Source organism: Panicum virgatum, chromosome 9N (assembly GCF_016808335.1).
Source record: "Panicum virgatum strain AP13 chromosome 9N, P.virgatum_v5, whole genome shotgun sequence".
Taxonomy (NCBI): domain Eukaryota; kingdom Viridiplantae; phylum Streptophyta; class Magnoliopsida; order Poales; family Poaceae; genus Panicum; species Panicum virgatum.
Window position 1 is genome coordinate 7,506,574 of NC_053153.1, and position 17,032 is coordinate 7,523,605.

Consider the following 17,032-nt stretch of genomic DNA (forward strand, 5'->3'; position numbering starts at 1 on the left):
GGAGCCAGTTCACTTGAATCTGGCAATATGGGTCGGGCTCTAATGGGCCATCCCGTCTCCGTCTTAGGCCCACTTGACGACATAGAAAATTGAGAAAAAATTCGGTTAAATTCTTTCTCCCGGCTTGTCGTCGTCAGGAAAGTGAGCCTGTCTCTTCTCTCCTCGCAAATGTAACGCGAGAAATTTGGAGAACTGGTTCTGGCAATAGGCCAGCGTCATAATTCGAGAAATGCATTTCACCACATCAATGTACCATCTGCCACGCAGAGCCAAAAAAAATCTCACTAAATTTGCTACAAACTAAATAAACGCATAGCTTGTACAAATTTCTCCCATATACAACACTCGAGTTACATGAGAAAAATTTATCCTGAAAGAGTACTGCTACAAACAAAGTCTTGATTTGAATGGTTGAATCTACAAGCCTACACAGTTTGTTTCCAGAATCTGATGGATCTATCGTTTCCGCAAGTAACAAACACTGGTTCTACTGGGGAGTGGTCGAGCCATCTGGGAGCACCGGTGCTGCCAGAGGGCAATCTTGCAACCTTTTCAGCAGTAAGTGCATCCCAGACAACAACCTGAAGCCCAAGCATTATCATAGTTAGGTTCTACTTGCCCTGCTGAATGACAAAAATAGATACTGTTCCAAAATTGGAACTTACCTCGCTGTTTTGTTCGTCAACTGATAGCACGAACTCCTCAGTTTCATTGAAGACAGCCTAAACATAAGGCCAGTTATTAACTTATTATTGTAGTTAGAGGTATATTGGTAGCCTTAGCTGCAAGCTCAAACCAGTACATTGCAAGAAAATTGCAAACTTCTGTTTGGAATTTAAGAACATGTTTCCTAAGCTCCGAAGACAACAAAAACATATAGAATGATTGAAATGTGTAAATTTGATTAAAAAGGATAACCTTACAGAAGCACACATAATTTATCTAACCTGACAACAGAATTGTCTGTGAACAGCTCCTGCGTATTGCTTCACAAGTCGTCCAGTGCCAACTTCCCACAACTTTACAGAAGAATCCTTTCCACAAGACAGGAGGTACCTGAAAGAATATTGTAAAGATCATTACGAATAGGTAAGATAAAATGCCGCAATTTCATAATTTCCATGAACATTATAAAAAAAGGCACTACAAGTATTTGAAGTTCACTATATCATTTTTTTCTGTTCAATCTTATATGCAAGGTGCATTCAGACTAAACAATGATATAAATACAATGTCTTTGAGCTTTAGTTCTCAAAAGAAGTCTATATGCAGGTTGTTAATGACTTAATGTATTGCTGAAATATTAGGGCTAGTAAAACTTGTTAGTCACCCTACAGATTGTCAAACAGTTAGATCTGTCTGGAACACAGTGAGTTTCAAATTTCAATGACATCTCACAAATACTTCAGAATCCTACAAGATTCCTGCGTTCCAAATACGGCTTAGCTTGTTACTATCTAGAGACAATCTTACAACATATACCTTTCTCTTTGTTCTCTAAACTGAGTCAAACTTACAGCACATATCTCTCTTTATTCTCTTAGTTGAACTTACAACATATATCTTTCCATTTGTTCTTCTCTAAAACAAACACCGACTGAGTCTTATCTTCAGAGAAGAGCACCTTCCAACAGCTCACTTACCTCTCATCTTTGGTGAAAACTGCACCAGTAGCTTCTGCAGATCCATGTGCTCCAATAATAGGACGAACACATTCAGCAGATACTCCATCCCAGATGCGCAGAGAACCATCTTTAGAAGCAGTCACATACAAGCTCCCAGTACACGAGTAACGCACCTGGCACCAACATCAGTAAATTGAGCTAGCAGAGTAAAATTGAGCCACTAATGAGAAAATAAATAATGCAGTCTCATGCTTGTGAATCAGAATAAGGGAAAAAAGACTACCTGGTTAATGGCAGAACTAGAATCCTGTGGATTTGCTGATAAAAAGCATGTGAAAGTGTTTACATCATACAGATGAGCAACTGGGTGGTCAGTTCCTGCAAATATTTTTATCAGCACCAGTTGCTTCCAGGATTTGCATACTTAACATATTGAAATGAATTTTCACAAAAAAAAAGGTTATTCGAATTTCCAAAACACGAAACCTCCAGATGATATACTTTGTTATGTGTAGAAAGCACTGTTCAAGCCGTGAAAAGTAATAGGGTCCAGATATTAGGAAATATTAGATTAGATTAGATTGCAGTATTTTCTAAATGCCAAGAAGCAGAAACTGCTTGATACAGGATCAAAATTCAAAATCAAATACTTGAGCTAAAATATCAAATAAAAATTGTGAAAACAATTAAACTACTTCACTGGTTAATAACTAAAAATATGTTAAACCATTTTTCCTTAAACAATACTAAACGGTTATAATTTCACAACCGTGCAGAAGAGTCAATGCATTGATATCAGAAATCAAGAATCAGTATATAACAGCACAATTACTGGTAAACTTTAAATTGATTGAAAGGAATGTCGTACCTGCTAAAAGGTAATCCCCACATGGATGAAAACATACGGATCTAACATTATGAGTATCCTGTCCAATTATTAACAAGTGAGCCTTGACATATGAAATGAACACGCCATGTTAGACAATATAGCGATAGATCGGGTTACAAGAATTTACTACCTGAATAACTCTGAATGCTTTTCTTGCATTGGTTTTAGAGAAGTCAAAGAATCTGTTGATTTCAGGTCCAGGGAAATAACAAAGAGATCAATTAATACCACAAAAAAAGATTCAAATAATCGAAAGGTATGCATAATCCCAGTATGAGCACCTCAAATATTCAATCAAACAGCAAGGAGAGTAGACGTCAAGGATAAGCATACTTTATTGTATTGTCTTTTGAAGCTGATATTAGTATTGGACTCTCAGGATGAAAATCGAGATCGTTGATGGGCTGCAAGAAATCAAATGTTTACCGGCTGGCAGAGGGCATGGTGGAAATTAAATTAATGGAAAATAAAGGAAGGCACTAGAGTACATGAATTTATGTGTCACAACAATGCTCCACAAAGCTCAGTGAGCAAATTTCAACTACAAACTGCAGGAGCCTGAACCAGAAGCAATCTTGTGGAAGTATTGAAAAGAGTCTTACAGCCTTGAACGGTAAATATACCCATATATGAACATAAGACATGCTCACCTGCATGTGATCATAAAATGTACGTATCACAGGTCGGGCATTGCCATCTTTGGAGTCTCCTATCATCGTCTGCTTAACTTTAGCAACCTGCAAGAGTGAGCAACAGTGAGTTGCAAGTACAAAACAGCAGAAGCCCACATTGCACTTGGAGTGGCAATTCAAGCTCACCTCGAAGAACTTAATGGAAGTGTCAGCACTCCCAGTTGCAAAATACTTGCCATCAGGACTAAATTTCGCACACCGGGCAATGTTCTAGAGAAAATACAAGGGTAAGCCAATAAACATCAGCAAAATCCGTTGCCAACTCATTAGTAGAATCTCAAGCTTACACATAATAACGGAACTACTGCAAGTGCAATGTGCGGAATAGCATTAGTAAATGTTCAGTAAACGGTAGATTGACACAAAAATAGCGGTGCAATATCAAGGAAAAACTAAAAACATACGCACCTTATGGTCAGAGACGTGCCTCGCCTCGTGCTTGGGGAAGCTCTTAGACGAACCCCTGACATCCAGCACACTACACAGCATCGGCGTCAACACACACCACTCGCTACTCTGCACCAGAACCAAACACACAATCACGAGGCAACACCACGGGCGAGCAACGTTAGGGTATACCTGAAATCCACGGCACCGGAGCCGAGCGGCGGCACCACCCCACCTAACCCAGCGGAGTCGAACGCGGAAGCGGCACCTCCTCGCTCCGCCGCGAGGCCCTGCGAACTGACAGCGAGGGTTTAGGCCGGTGCAGAAGAAAATCCTAGGCAGGAAGAAGGGGAGGGTGGGGGGGACCTTGGCGACGAGGCGGAGGAGGTGGTTGGAGGGGACAGAGTCGGCGGCGGAGAGGGGGGTCATGGTGGCGGCGGCGACGGCTGCGGCGGCCTGCCCGAGGCTCTGGCCGCGGAGGTGGGCCACGATGAGGGCGTTCACCTGCCGCAGCAGCTTCGCCTCCTGCACCGCCTCGTCCATTGCTTCGTTCTCGTCGCTTCGATTCCCCTCCGGACCCGCTCCGGAGGCCGACCCAAATCCGATGCCTTTCCTGCGCGGCGGATTCGGTTTGTACTGCTATGTGTGACTGGACTGAAGCTGAAGAGAGTAGCAATAGCAAAGCTCCTGAAGTCCTGTCCTTCGTTCGTGAAAGAGGAAGTACCACTCGTGCCTCTTACATGTGGGCCAAGGACCAAATCTCAGCGAATTGGGGCAAATCCCGAACAAAAACCGTTGAAATCGTTCAGTTCGGGTTACAAGTATGAATATATATGGCACAAACACATCGCTCGTGTAAAATTCATATGGCGTAAGACCTATGTTTTGCAGAGAATACGCCTCTTCCTCCATCGAAGGCGAGTTTCAAGCTATTTCCAAAAATCAAGCATGGACCATCGTTCAAAAAAAGAATCATGGATGCCTAACCTGAACACTGACCGGAGGTGAAAATGGTATCACACCTACAAAAATTCAGGAAAATGATTGTAGCGAGCACCAAATTGAACGCGTCCAGGACACCCAAACGGTACCAGACCAGCAATGAATCCCTAAGCGATTTGTTAGCTTGCTAAAGCATCAAAATATGATTTCCACTTTATCACAAAAAAATATATGATTTCCAAGTGATTCAGCGAACATGGGTACAGCAACATTTCCACCTTTTTGCATTCCATGGGCAGATCAAAAGGACAACTGGAACCACATACCACATGTACATTGGCAAATAAAATAGTCAAAATGAGCATCTTTTGGAAACATCGCTCCATGTCATTACAACTGGTCTCTATCATCCAGCATCGCCATACCAAGCCTTGATGTTTTAAAGAATGAGAAGCGTGTACATCTGATCTCTTTTATATGTCCATCTAAAATAATCTTCCTAATCCATATTCAACATAAGAGGGCAAAAAAAAAGGGCCCCTGTAGTTTCGAAAATACTGCCCAGAGATCCAAAGTTTGTAAGGACTATTGTCTAGCATCAAATTAAGTCTTTAACACCGTCAAACATCCATGCTTAATGCTTTCGCCTATGTCAGCAACAACTGGAGCTTCAGGAGGGTGTCACTGTTGTTGACGTACAGCATTATTTCACTTGTGCTAATACAAAACTTCCAGCATTGTAGAAATTGCATTGGTTTTAAGGCGACTCAGAAGTCAGACCTCTTCATCTTTAGCACACAAGCGCTCTGTGGGGAAACAAATGTAAACTACAGTAAGAAGAGCAGAATAGTTTTTCTTGAACAGCAAATAGTTTGACTTCAGGTCAAAATTACCAAAATTAAATGTATGTTCTCATCGAAATATTTTTTTGCGTACAACTGTGAACAACTTATATGGAAAAAGATCTTTAATTACACAACTTAGATGATATAGATGTTTAATTACATGTAGAATTACCCCCTAAACATTGAAATGCCCACTGATTCAGTAGAAATAGGAAAACATAATGAGTGATTTTATTCATGACACGCTAAAGCCATGTTTTATACAAAGGAAAAATTGGTTTCTTTTGCAGAGGTTACATCCAAATAGACCAGATTGACAAATGAGCAAAGCAACTGATAGTATTTGCTATTTGCATGTGCTAATGTTTAGCATGCAGCCACTCTACAGGAATTAAAGTGTGCTCCTTGGCATTAAAGCAAGCAAGTTTTCATGTAAGGTAGTAACTTTGTTCGGAAAAAGTAAAAAGGTTCCACACTCCAATTTCAGTCAAGATTTTCATTGCTTATGAAACTTATGGTACAACTTACAAGAGAAATTGATTGGAGATGCTAATTGACCTGAATAATCCATATAAACTAAATTCTAAATATGAATTATTGTGCATGTAAACTCAACTTGCATGAGCTGCAGTAAAATATGCCACCATATATATGCATGTGACTATCGTTTGATACAGTAATCAAGGAACCAGGAGCATAAGTATACATTTGACAAGGGGAGGTGAAACATACTCAGATATTCGTAGCATACTATCATCGAGGTACCCCAGGCTGATGAACTGAAAAATCTTGGACCTAACCCTCTGTACAAACCTTTCCATCCATCTTCAGCAATCAATCTTTTAACTACTTGCCCAGCTTTTGGCTTATTTTCGTTATCCATTACCTAAAAGGGAAGGAACAAAACTTGATGAAATCATATAGCACAAATATAAAATGCGACAACAAAATAAAGATAAACATGCATTATCACTACAAACTCAACAAATTTAACATAGGAATAGATGAAGAGAGATTTTGAACACAATGGTCAAAATATAGGGTTGTGAGAACTTTCAGGTATGGTAGTTGATCACTACAAATGTAACATGTGATATTTGGGGATATATGAAGCCCATTGTTAAAGGCAAGCCATATCCCTGGCATACTCATAGTCAGTTTGAAAGTGCTAATTTGTGTCACTCACAACAAGCAATGAGGTCATAGATAGATCAAGTTTTCCCAACAAGAGTTCCTTTTAGACCTTACAACAGATCTATGACAAATTAATCCCAGTATGCCAGCAGAAAATAGACAGCTGTAAATACAGAAGGAGATATTGCTTTAATATAGACAGCAATACAGCATTCCAGTCTAGCACCTCAACACCACCCATTAGACAATATACCAGTATAAAAATCATCTAGGTCTTCAAGTCTGACATCAAATATACTTCCAAGACAAAATATCCATGTCCCTAGACTTAGTGGCATTGTATTAATAAGGGAATCAAATCATAGACAAATGAGAAGCATTAATGTAAAGTCAGGAATCATTAGTCACAAGCATAAACCTGATAGCATATAGCCCTAAAAAAACGCCTGACAATATATACACCACCCATATCAAGTTACAAGATTAAACAGCGAACAGAGTGTCGCAGAGTACCTGCAGCCTGGTCTTGATTGTATCTATGGGAGTTGTAACAAAAGAGGTCACTGCACCAGCAATAACTCCACCTGACGCTTGAACACCAACTATTTTCATTTGACTAGGAGCCTCTTCTTTGTTTTTCCAATGGCCAAGAGCGCTGTTCATACATGTACAAAGAGAATGAAAGTGAATTACTTCAGCTAAGTTAACAAGATAAGGAAACTAGGAGCCTCTTCTTTATTTTTCCAATTGCCAAGAGCACTGTTCAGACATGTACAGAGAATGACAGTGAATCACTTCAGCTAAGTTAACAAGATAAGAAATCTAATCTTTCAACCATCAACCAGGAAGAAATAAACTAACAAATGGAACTGATTCTGGTACACTTACATACACACTCTTGAAAACAGTAACAGCATACTAACAGATCATGTTTCCATTAAGTGAGTGAAGGCTATATGTGGACTCATGCCCTTTACTCATCATTTTGCTTTAGGTTGGTAATTAACCTCTCTGAACTGCCAATGTATGGAACAGTCTATGTACTTTATTCAACTCCCCGTTTGGTTAGTTATCAAACTTATCCTGGTGAACTTTTCAGCAGTGGAGCAAATGTGAATTGATCACCACAATAAATCAGCACACCACAGCATGCATTGGTATGCATTCTTGTTTCTAAAATATATATTGACACAATAGAACAAGCATCAGGAAATAAAATTGCAATTATAACTGCAGTTTGGGAATCAAGAAACGCAGATTGAAAAGTTTGTGGGAGGATGAAAAATACCAATTCAAATTATCATGATGTAGAAATGTACCGCTGGCTTTTTTTGTTAAACATAATAGAATGCAAAAGACTGAGAGGAACATAGTGATGTGTCAATTAGATAATTCCTAACCTCCAAATTATGCGCTGACTGGATCCATAACTCGCCCACCACACAGCACTAGATGGTGCGTAGGTCATAACAGACAGCCCAAATCCTCTGTACAGCCCCCTAATCCCATCAGCCTTTATGACCTTTCGAGCAACATCTATTCCACCTTTATACCTGGCGTTACCAGAATATCCTTGAACCATCAATTTCTGGCTTATCTGAAACATTTCAATGTACAACACAATAAACACAATATTCTAGTGTGAAAACAGCAACATAGCATAAGCTCATTTTGCCTCTATAGAACATGTAAAGGGAAAACAATAGGCATACCACATCAATCGGAACAAAAATAGCCTGTGAACATGTTGACGCTGACAGACCAGCAAGGCCATTGGCAAAGGCGGCCTGCACCGGCTCTGACAGCTTGAAGGGCTCAACAAGCTTGAGCGAGGCTGCTTTGGCTGTCTCAAGCGCTGTGAGGAAGATGATCCTAGTTGGGACAGCCCCGATGATAACAGTAAGAAAGCCTCGGTACAGCCCTGGCACACCGTCCACCTTGAGGATGTTCTTGAAGGTAGCCAGCGCGTTCCTCCTCAAGGCGCCCCCAGAGGCCACCTGCATCCGGGTCTTGACCACCGAGACCGGGTAAAGCGCCACAGTGACGCCGCTGAACATGCCAGCGCCCACCACGTAGAGCTTGGTCTTGTCGAGGCTGCAACATTTCAGGACCGCAATTTCAGAAACAGAACAAGCATCAGAAACAACCTACCGTAACCCCGGAATCAGCTAGAACTCCCCAAATCGCGCCCCAACCAGGAACAAGACCGACCATGCCAAATCCTCAAACCACAATTCCTAATCCTAACGCCAATCCAGAATAGGGCGGAGGACTCGATTCAACGATCGGAGCTAAATATCCAGGACCGCAAGAAACGGGGCAATCGGCACGGAATGGGAACCTAGGAATTACAGGATCGGCGGTTGCTTACTTGTCCCAGTTGATCTCGGTCTGGTGGAGCGACGGGATCTTGGCGGCCCTGGTGGTCGTGTCCATGGCCGCGCCGCTCGAATCTCCTCGCTTCCTCTACCAATCCGCGACTCCCGAGGAGAGAACCGAAGGGGGGCGCCGCCTCGCCGCGGCCGGGGGCGTGGACTCGAACTCGACTCGGCAAGAATGGCGGGGCGGGCTGCTGCGGCTGTGGCTTCCTCCCGTTTACCCTTTTTCCGCTTTCGTGCTCTTTTTGTCCGCAACAACTCTCCAAGAATGGGGGCAGAGCATGTGTTCCTCGCCGCTTCCGTTTTGTTGGAAGGAAGGCGTCGCTGGCTCTTCTTTCTTGGGCCCAAAGGCAAATTTGTTGGGCTCGGCTGCCAGACCCGTTTGCTTTTTAGTTTATGCGATTGGGCCCGTGTGGGGACGTCCCACGTGTGACGTCTCGCTCTCCGAAGATGTGAATGTGATCACTAATTAGCAAATGTGATCTCTCCAACAGTTATAGCTAGTTGCTATCTCTAAGTTACGTTATGTCAGTTAGAGGCAGCATAAAAGATCGTGCATCCAATAATCCTAACTTTGTAATGCTCAAATGAGGGCAAGTTGGCAGTACCAACTGACTACCAATCAAATCTAAGTAAGTGTGTTAGAAAAAGCTAATCTAGTTTGATGCTTGTATCTGTTGCTCCTATAAGAGTGCGGTAGTATCAGCGTATGTTTTCTTTTTTGCAGGTCTCTGATATTGGTTCTCTCTTTGTATGACCCACATAAATTTCTCTGTAATTAGATTATCCCTGAACTTACTGTCTGTGCTTTAGTTTTTCGAGTTTGTAGACATGTAAGGAATGGTTACCATGGAGTTCATCAACATTGTTTGATATTAATACCTAACTTTATTGCTCACGAGTATGTTTGTCTCTTTTCAGTTTGGGCTGATGCGGACACATGGTTTGAAAGGCAACAGCAGGAAGAGGAGATGCAGCGCCTGCAGGCAAAGCACCGCGCAGCAATGCAAGCAGCAGAGAAGCTGCACAGGGAGAAGCTGGCTGCCGAAAGAGATGGCGATACAGATGCGAAGGCAGATCCTATGGCTGCAGCAGAAGCTCAGGCGTTGAAACGAAGCTCTTAGGAACTTGGATGCCAACTTCAGAACATGTGCTGCTTACGTGTCCATCTGTCAAATACATGTTTTTTTTCTGAGCAGTGGATACAATACAACTAACATGCTTGACTTGGAAATGCTGTCCGTTTAGCTGAAAGGAATCCTCTTTCTCCCTTGAGCTGGGATGCTTCTATTCCTATATAGAATTTGGATGATGAGAGAAAGGGTGATAGGCAGGTGTATGTGTATTGAGCTCCTTATTGTGCGCTTTGAACTAACGCATCTACCCCACCTTAGCGGGCCTATTGATGATTTGGTATTGCATCATTTTAACGACAGGGTATTTGACTGATGGAATCGTACCTCGCAAGTGTTTTAATCGATTTTGATCGAATGGATAAGAGAACTCACTTAAACAAAATAAGTCAGTCTCAGAAATAGTCAATTACAGATTGTACTCAAATGGGACAGTGTACTTTTAATTCACGACATGCATCTCAAGTTGTGCACAACGTACCCTATGAAAAGAAATAAGGAACTTTATTGCAACCAAAGCTTTTGGAGAAAGCTTTCTGTAAATCCAGATTATATTCCAGAATGGTGGAAACACCATTTTCCTATCTTCTCGTCTCTGTACGTGGATTTGCTCTGTACGTGCTAGGTAACCAACCTATGGTACCAACCACTGTAGTAGTACCAGGCTACCAGCTACATGCAACTTTGCAAGATCAAATCACCCATACATCATCGTCGGGACTCGGGAGTTATGTTGCCAGCTCACCTTAACATTTCAGTGAGTGACAGCCTTTATCACAGTTACTATGAAGGTACAGTTGGCCCCAAGCGACATTCTTAATAGCGTGGAGTCTCATATCCCAATCCAGCAGTGTGCAATTCGTTCTTTTAAAAAAAATCCAATGTGCAATTCATTCCTGTTACTGTGCCTGGGTGTAGGGGGATATAAATACAAATATACGATCAAATATGAAAAAAAGATAAGTTAAACAAATGAAACATGTATGGTAAACCTATCGATTGATTCTGTTACAGTAGCAATTCCAATTTGAGATTAGTTTCAGATCAGTCTGAAGTCTAGAGTCCCATGCAGACGTATGTAAACTAGCGCCCGTAGCTACCTAGTTTTGTGCCTATGTATATACTGTATCATTGACGCGATAACATTGCAGTTGCCTTTTCGCTGTTCTTTGTTTCGATGCCACTAGAACCGGTTACAGTCATCTACGTAGGACCGGTTGCAAAATCAGGCTTTACAAATCTATTTTCATTGGTCCTAAAAACTTTTCCGTAGTAGTGCTTGAAAGTTGCTCAGTAAATTGATACTGGAAAGATACTCCAGATGCCACTAGCTCTTTTTTTTCCCTGTCAAACTAGCAATGTTTCCAATTCAGAATGAAAATTATTGAAGTTAAAATTTACATCTATGTTGTCAATGTAGTCGGAGAGCGCGAGATATATAAAACGTTGTGTCGTCCATGCAATGCGTGGCTACTTCATTTCCAAACTGTCCATCTATTCTCCTGTTTATTACCAGTACTGCTTATGCTTAACTCTTGTCAACCGGTAAACAAACATAGAGCGCGCGCGGTTTGTTCTGTCTGCGCAGTCATCAACTGAAGAACAGGTGTAAAGAGAAAAAGGAACGCTGTAGTACTACCTCAATTGAGGAATAGATGGGAGTATTTATTAATAAGATGCCATAAGCAAACGGGAGAAGAGGCCTGCAGTACTATTTATTGTACAGTATTACTGTATTATTAAGGGCTAAGACTTTTTTTTCGAACATTATTAAGGGCTAAGACTGACGCCAAAATAATAACTAAACGTGGAGTACGTATATATAATTACTACTGTATATCCTTATTACTATAACTCTTGTAATGCTAGCTGTGATCTAGGATTTTGTAGGGTCAAGGACATGACCCGCGAAGAGGATGGCGCCGGACACCTCCTCCACCACCAAGAATGCAAAGGGATGGTCAGCCACGAAGTCCACCCGCGCCGGAGGCTCTCGCGGCATAGCACAGCCTGCTGCCATAAATGCACCAGTAACAGCTGCCGCCTCGGTGCCTTCTTCGTCCACCTCGATCACGGCCTTGTGCAAGACATCCGCAACAAACAAGGGTTCACCGTCCACCTCCAGCAGCATGTCTGGAAGCTCGGCTCCGCCGCCGAAAGCCGCCTTGACCCCGAGGTCCCGGAGGGCTCCTTTGACACTCGCGGAGTAGGAGAGCTTGAACTTAGGCACCCGGAAGTCCCCGACCTCGACACGGTGCCGGGGCATGTGGTCCCGCAGGAAGGCCGGGCCGGACAGCGCCACCTTCTCTTCCAGGCTCCACAGGCCGTCGCGCGCGTCCGGGAGGAGGACGCACATGGAGTACCGCGGCGGGGGCACCGTCGTCATCTTCATGGCTCTTGCTGGGGGAACAGCCGCCATCGCCTCCCTCCACAACATGCCCTGGAGCGGCCTGCTGCCGCCGCCGATCTCGTACGGCATCCGGAGCACCTTGAACCCGTCGTGAACGCCGATGAACTGGTCCCGGCCGCTGCGCATGAACTGGGCGTCCACGACGCTGCCGTCCAGGCGGTGGAACTTGTCCTATTGGTGGCCCGCTTGCTGAACGGCCTCTCCCAGGCGCCCTTGAAGTAGATGGCGTTGGCGACGACGAGGCGTGTGTCCTTGTTTATTGCCGATGAGCCCTCATCGACGATGGATCGGATGAGGTTGTTCGTCGCCGCCGCCACCCATCTGTTGATCTGCTTACACGCTTCCTCTGGCTGCAAGATCAAGATCGATCGATCGGGAGATTTGTTGTCAATTCCATCAAACAATGATATGCAAGTTTTAGACATACAGAAAAAAAATCCAATCCAATCATCACTAATGAGTAATGAATAGTGACCTGTTGGATCACCACCCGACGCAGAACGCCGCCTCGCCACGCGAACAGAGCTCCGCCGGGGGGTCGTCGGTGCACTCACACCTCCAGCAGTCCCCGGCCACAAAACTTGCGCGCAGTCGACTACACGCCTCACACTCGAGCTCGCTGACTCACTTGCCGGCCGAATTAGCTACCACACAACGCGAATTTGGCGAGGCAAGAGGAGGAAGACGATGAACAGTGCCCGCGGACAAGCTTTGCGCACGAACGCACGGCGACGCACGCCGCTCTTCAATTGCTTGCACACAAACGATCACAGGGTTACACCGAGGCTTTATAGCCCGGGCTGACGCGGCCACGACGCACGCGCTACCCTATCCGCTCCGCCCGACGCGCTCTGCTTCGCCGCGACGCGCTCCGACGCGCACGACGTGGGCAGAGATACCCGGCGGAGGTGGGCGCTCTAACGGCCTCAACGGCCACCCTCCTACTCGCTCGGACGAGCCCCGATCGCAGCCACCTGATCGCCACACGATCACGTCCGAACCGCGGCTGCGCACGCAAACGCTCGCCGCCGTTCGTGCACACAACACACACACGCGCGCACCGCGCTCTGGAACGCACACACGGCCTCTCGCGCACAACGCGCGCGCACACACATCCCAGCCACGCACACACATGTGCTGGGTTTATTACTAACAATCTCCCCTTAAACCCAGCGCCGCCAACGCCGGATCTTCAGAGCAACGCCGGCTCGTCGTCGACCTCCGCCGTGGCCGCCATGACGACCTCCTTCTTTGGCTTGCGGCAATCACGGGCGAAATGCCCACAGACACCGCAATTGAAGCACTTGCCGATGCCCGACTTCGCCTTGCGCCGCGCACTCCACTCCTCCTCCGTGAGCAGGAGCCGCCCGCCGTCGACTTGGCCGCCTGACGAGCCTTGTCCGCCGAAGAGCTGAGCGCGCCGCCTTGACCGCTCGTCGAACGCCTTGAGCCGCCCAAGCGCCTCCTCGAACGGCATGACCGCGACATTGCAGAACTGCTCGATGCCCGCGACCGCCGGGTATAGCCGGTCGGGCACCGAGTCGAGCAACTTCTTGACCATGCCCGCATCGTCCAGCGTGGACCCGAGGCTGGCGAACCGCGCGGCCATGGCGCTGATCTTCCCCGCGAACTCGTCCAACGCATCGCCGTCCGCCATGATCAGGGAGTCGAACTCCCCCTTGAGTGTGGCAAGGCGCGCCGTCCGCACGCGATCCGCACCGACGAACCGCGTCTTGAGCGCCTCCCACACTTCTCTCGCCGTCGGCTTGGTTGACACCTGCATCAAAATATCCTCTGGCAGAGCTTGGAGGAGATGGGCCCGCGCCGCCTTGTTCTTGCGCACGTCCACCTCCTCGCCGTCCGCCGGTGCCACCGCCTCCCAGAGCCCCTGCGCATCAAGGATCGCCTCCACCTTGATCGCCCATGCAGTATAGCTCGACGGCGCCAACACCGGATAGCTGACGGAGCCCGACGTTGCGACCCGCTCCACGACGCGCTCCAACACGACGTCACGGGTCCGCACCCTCCTCGGCGGAGAGCGACCGCGACGACGGAGCGGTGACAACGAGCGCTCCGGTGGCAACGACATGGTGCCTGGACCTCGCCGGCTCTGATGCCACTTGTTGGATCACCACCCGACGCAGAACGCCGCCTCGCCACGCGAACAGAGCTCCGCCGGGGGGTCGTCGGTGCACTCACACCTCCAGCAGTCCCCGGCCACAAAACTTGCGCGCAGTCGACTACACGCCTCACACTCGAGCTCGCTGACTCACTTGCCGGCCGAATTAGCTACCACACAACGCGAATTTGGCGAGGCAAGAGGAGGAAGACGATGAACAGTGCCCGCGGACAAGCTTTGCGCACGAACGCACGGCGACGCACGCCGCTCTTCAATTGCTTGCACACAAACGATCACAGGGTTACACCGAGGCTTTATAGCCCGGGCTGACGCGGCCACGACGCACGCGCTACCCTATCCGCTCCGCCCGACGCGCTCTGCTTCGCCGCGACGCGCTCCGACGCGCACGACGTGGGCAGAGATACCCGGCGGAGGTGGGCGCTCTAACGGCCTCAACGGCCACCCTCCTACTCGCTCGGACGAGCCCCGATCGCAGCCACCTGATCGCCACACGATCACGTCCGAACCGCGGCTGCGCACGCAAACGCTCGCCGCCGTTCGTGCACACAACACACACACGCGCGCACCGCGCTTTGGAACGCACACACGGCCTCTCGCGCACAACGCGCGCGCACACACATCCCAGCCACGCACACACATGTGCTGGGTTTATTACTAACATGACCTTGGTGAGGAAGTCGACGGCGCGAGCCACGGCCCTGAAGGACGCCGTGGCGACGTCGCGGTAGGCCGGCGTCAGCGGCCGCGTCGCGTCGTGCCAGAGGCCGGACGCGAACGCGACGCGAGGGCCGCCAGGCTCCTGCGGGGCATCCGCCGGGACGGCGCGATCCAGCAAGCCGCGGACGTCCGTGGCGAGCCCCTCGCGGGTGCTCGCACCGAGGAGCTCGAGGAGCTCGCTGAGGGTCCTGCCCTGGGCGCCGGCGGCAACCAGGGAGAGCGCGGCGTGGATGGACAGCGGTGAGAAGACCAGGTTCTGGCTTCTGGAGGCGGACAACTTCTTCGTGAGGCGGTTGGACAGCACCGTCAGGCCGGAGCTTGTTGCGCTCTTCCGGGCCGCCGCCGCCGCCGCTGTCTCCATGGCGAACCAATCGATCTTCAAGATGTGTTTCGGCGTCTCCAGATACTAGATGGGCTTGAGTTATTTAACGCCTGCCTGCATAGCCTATGTCGTGTTATGCACGAAGAAACACAATCTTGGTAACTACCGATCGTAATTATCTCCTGCTATAAATAGCAAACTATAGTTTCCAGCAAACCCATGGACTTTCCTATTAGTTTCCAGCAAACCCCTTGACTTTCCTATTACCACCAGCTAAATACCCGCGTGTTGCAAACACTACGGGAGAACGGCGAGTTGACCAATGTCAGCCGGTTTGACTTTTGGCACAGGCACTAGGAAAAGGAGATGTTTACCGAATGTTTGTGGAAGGTTCTTTCTAGATATTGCACTGTATACTTCAATTGTCATTTAATTTCTACAACTAAAAATAGCAGCTGATGTTTGCATTCTCTTAGGTCGACTCAAGTCCTCATGTAATTCTCTTACATAGCTAGCAGCCAAGTTCTTGGGATATTATTGCTAAATGAATAAAATTTTTAAGCATTTGTTGATCCTCACAAAGATTCATGATTTTATTTTTTAAACACAGGTGGGAAGAAGAAACTAACATCATCAGCTCTTCTTAATTGTGTTGTGGCTAAACAGATGAGTGCACTTCAGAATTTCAGATCTAGATCATGCACCAGTTGATTGGCAGCTCCGAGGACAGTTCCTGAAGCTAGGGGAGCTTGAAGACATTTTGCTGCCTAGGTGTGTGCTCTTGCAGGAAATGTATTTGTCAATGTATTTTCTTTTTGGCTGCCGATTTGCTGTTACTTGGTGCAGTAAGACTGTTGCTTGCCTTGGTGGAAATATAAGAACTTGGGATGGGATCTCTTCTTTCAAGCTATTGTTGCTGTCCGAAGATCGATCTGCTAGAGAGGTGGGTAGTTTGGGGCTTTTAATTTGTCCTAAGTGCCTGGGTGCATGCAAGGCTTATCACTGCTTTGTTGCTGTAAACAGTGTAAATTGCTTGTCACTGCTTTGGTCAGTAGAATTGTCAAAGACTTTTTTTAGACAAATGAATATTCTTGGTTGTAGAATGTGACCATTAATGTTGAAAAATGTTCTTAATATTTTGATTCATCATAGAGTAAAGATATTGTATCTCGTTTAAGGATTGTGTTGTAAAGAAGAATGTTGGCATAACATCCTTAGTATTATATTTTTCTAGTTAAGTATATGCATATCCCTTAAACTTGTCCCGTAGTACTACCTACATTCTGTAAAGAACATTATAGGATTCAAAGTTTGTCCCATAAAGAATGTCATTGTAGCAACTTATGGGCCTTGTGCATGTAATTGTTTCCTTATTTCTGTGTATGCAGTTATGCAAAGATCCATAATTAGGGGTACCT

At 46.4% G+C, this 17,032-nt stretch overlaps 2 protein-coding genes and 1 pseudogene across 3 annotated transcripts; all 3 read right to left on the minus strand.

The window, feature by feature from the left end:
- Positions 1-218: 218 nt before the first annotated feature.
- On the minus strand, positions 219-4,404 carry LOC120690065 (cleavage stimulation factor subunit 50-like). 2 transcript variants are annotated; one of them, XM_039972582.1, is made up of 14 exons: positions 4,267-4,404; positions 3,960-4,227; positions 3,786-3,883; positions 3,615-3,684; positions 3,333-3,416; positions 3,165-3,251; positions 2,848-2,918; positions 2,645-2,696; positions 2,494-2,551; positions 1,909-2,003; positions 1,644-1,798; positions 948-1,056; positions 666-722; positions 219-581 (listed from the first exon to the last, which is right to left on the minus strand). In XM_039972582.1, exons 2-14 carry the CDS (start codon positions 4,134-4,136, stop codon positions 426-428), a joined length of 1,269 nt encoding a protein of 422 aa, XP_039828516.1. In that variant the 5' UTR covers positions 4,137-4,227; positions 4,267-4,404; the 3' UTR covers positions 219-425. The 2 variants fall into 2 exon arrangements, with proteins under 2 accessions (XP_039828516.1, XP_039828517.1); XM_039972583.1 differs by lacking the exon at positions 4,267-4,404 and having other exon boundaries at positions 3,960-4,238.
- A 435-nt stretch (positions 4,405-4,839) lies between these two features.
- Positions 4,840-9,170, minus strand: LOC120690066 (solute carrier family 25 member 44-like). Its single transcript, XM_039972584.1, has 6 exons — positions 8,886-9,170; positions 8,227-8,608; positions 7,915-8,111; positions 7,028-7,169; positions 6,113-6,266; positions 4,840-5,341 (listed from the first exon to the last, which is right to left on the minus strand). The coding sequence occupies exons 1-6, from the start codon at positions 8,948-8,950 to the stop codon at positions 5,310-5,312; spliced, it is 972 nt and encodes a 323-aa protein (XP_039828518.1). The 5' UTR covers positions 8,951-9,170; the 3' UTR covers positions 4,840-5,309.
- A 2,731-nt stretch (positions 9,171-11,901) lies between these two features.
- Positions 11,902-15,653, minus strand: LOC120688663 (annotated as a pseudogene).
- Between the last annotated feature and the right edge of the window lie 1,379 nt (positions 15,654-17,032).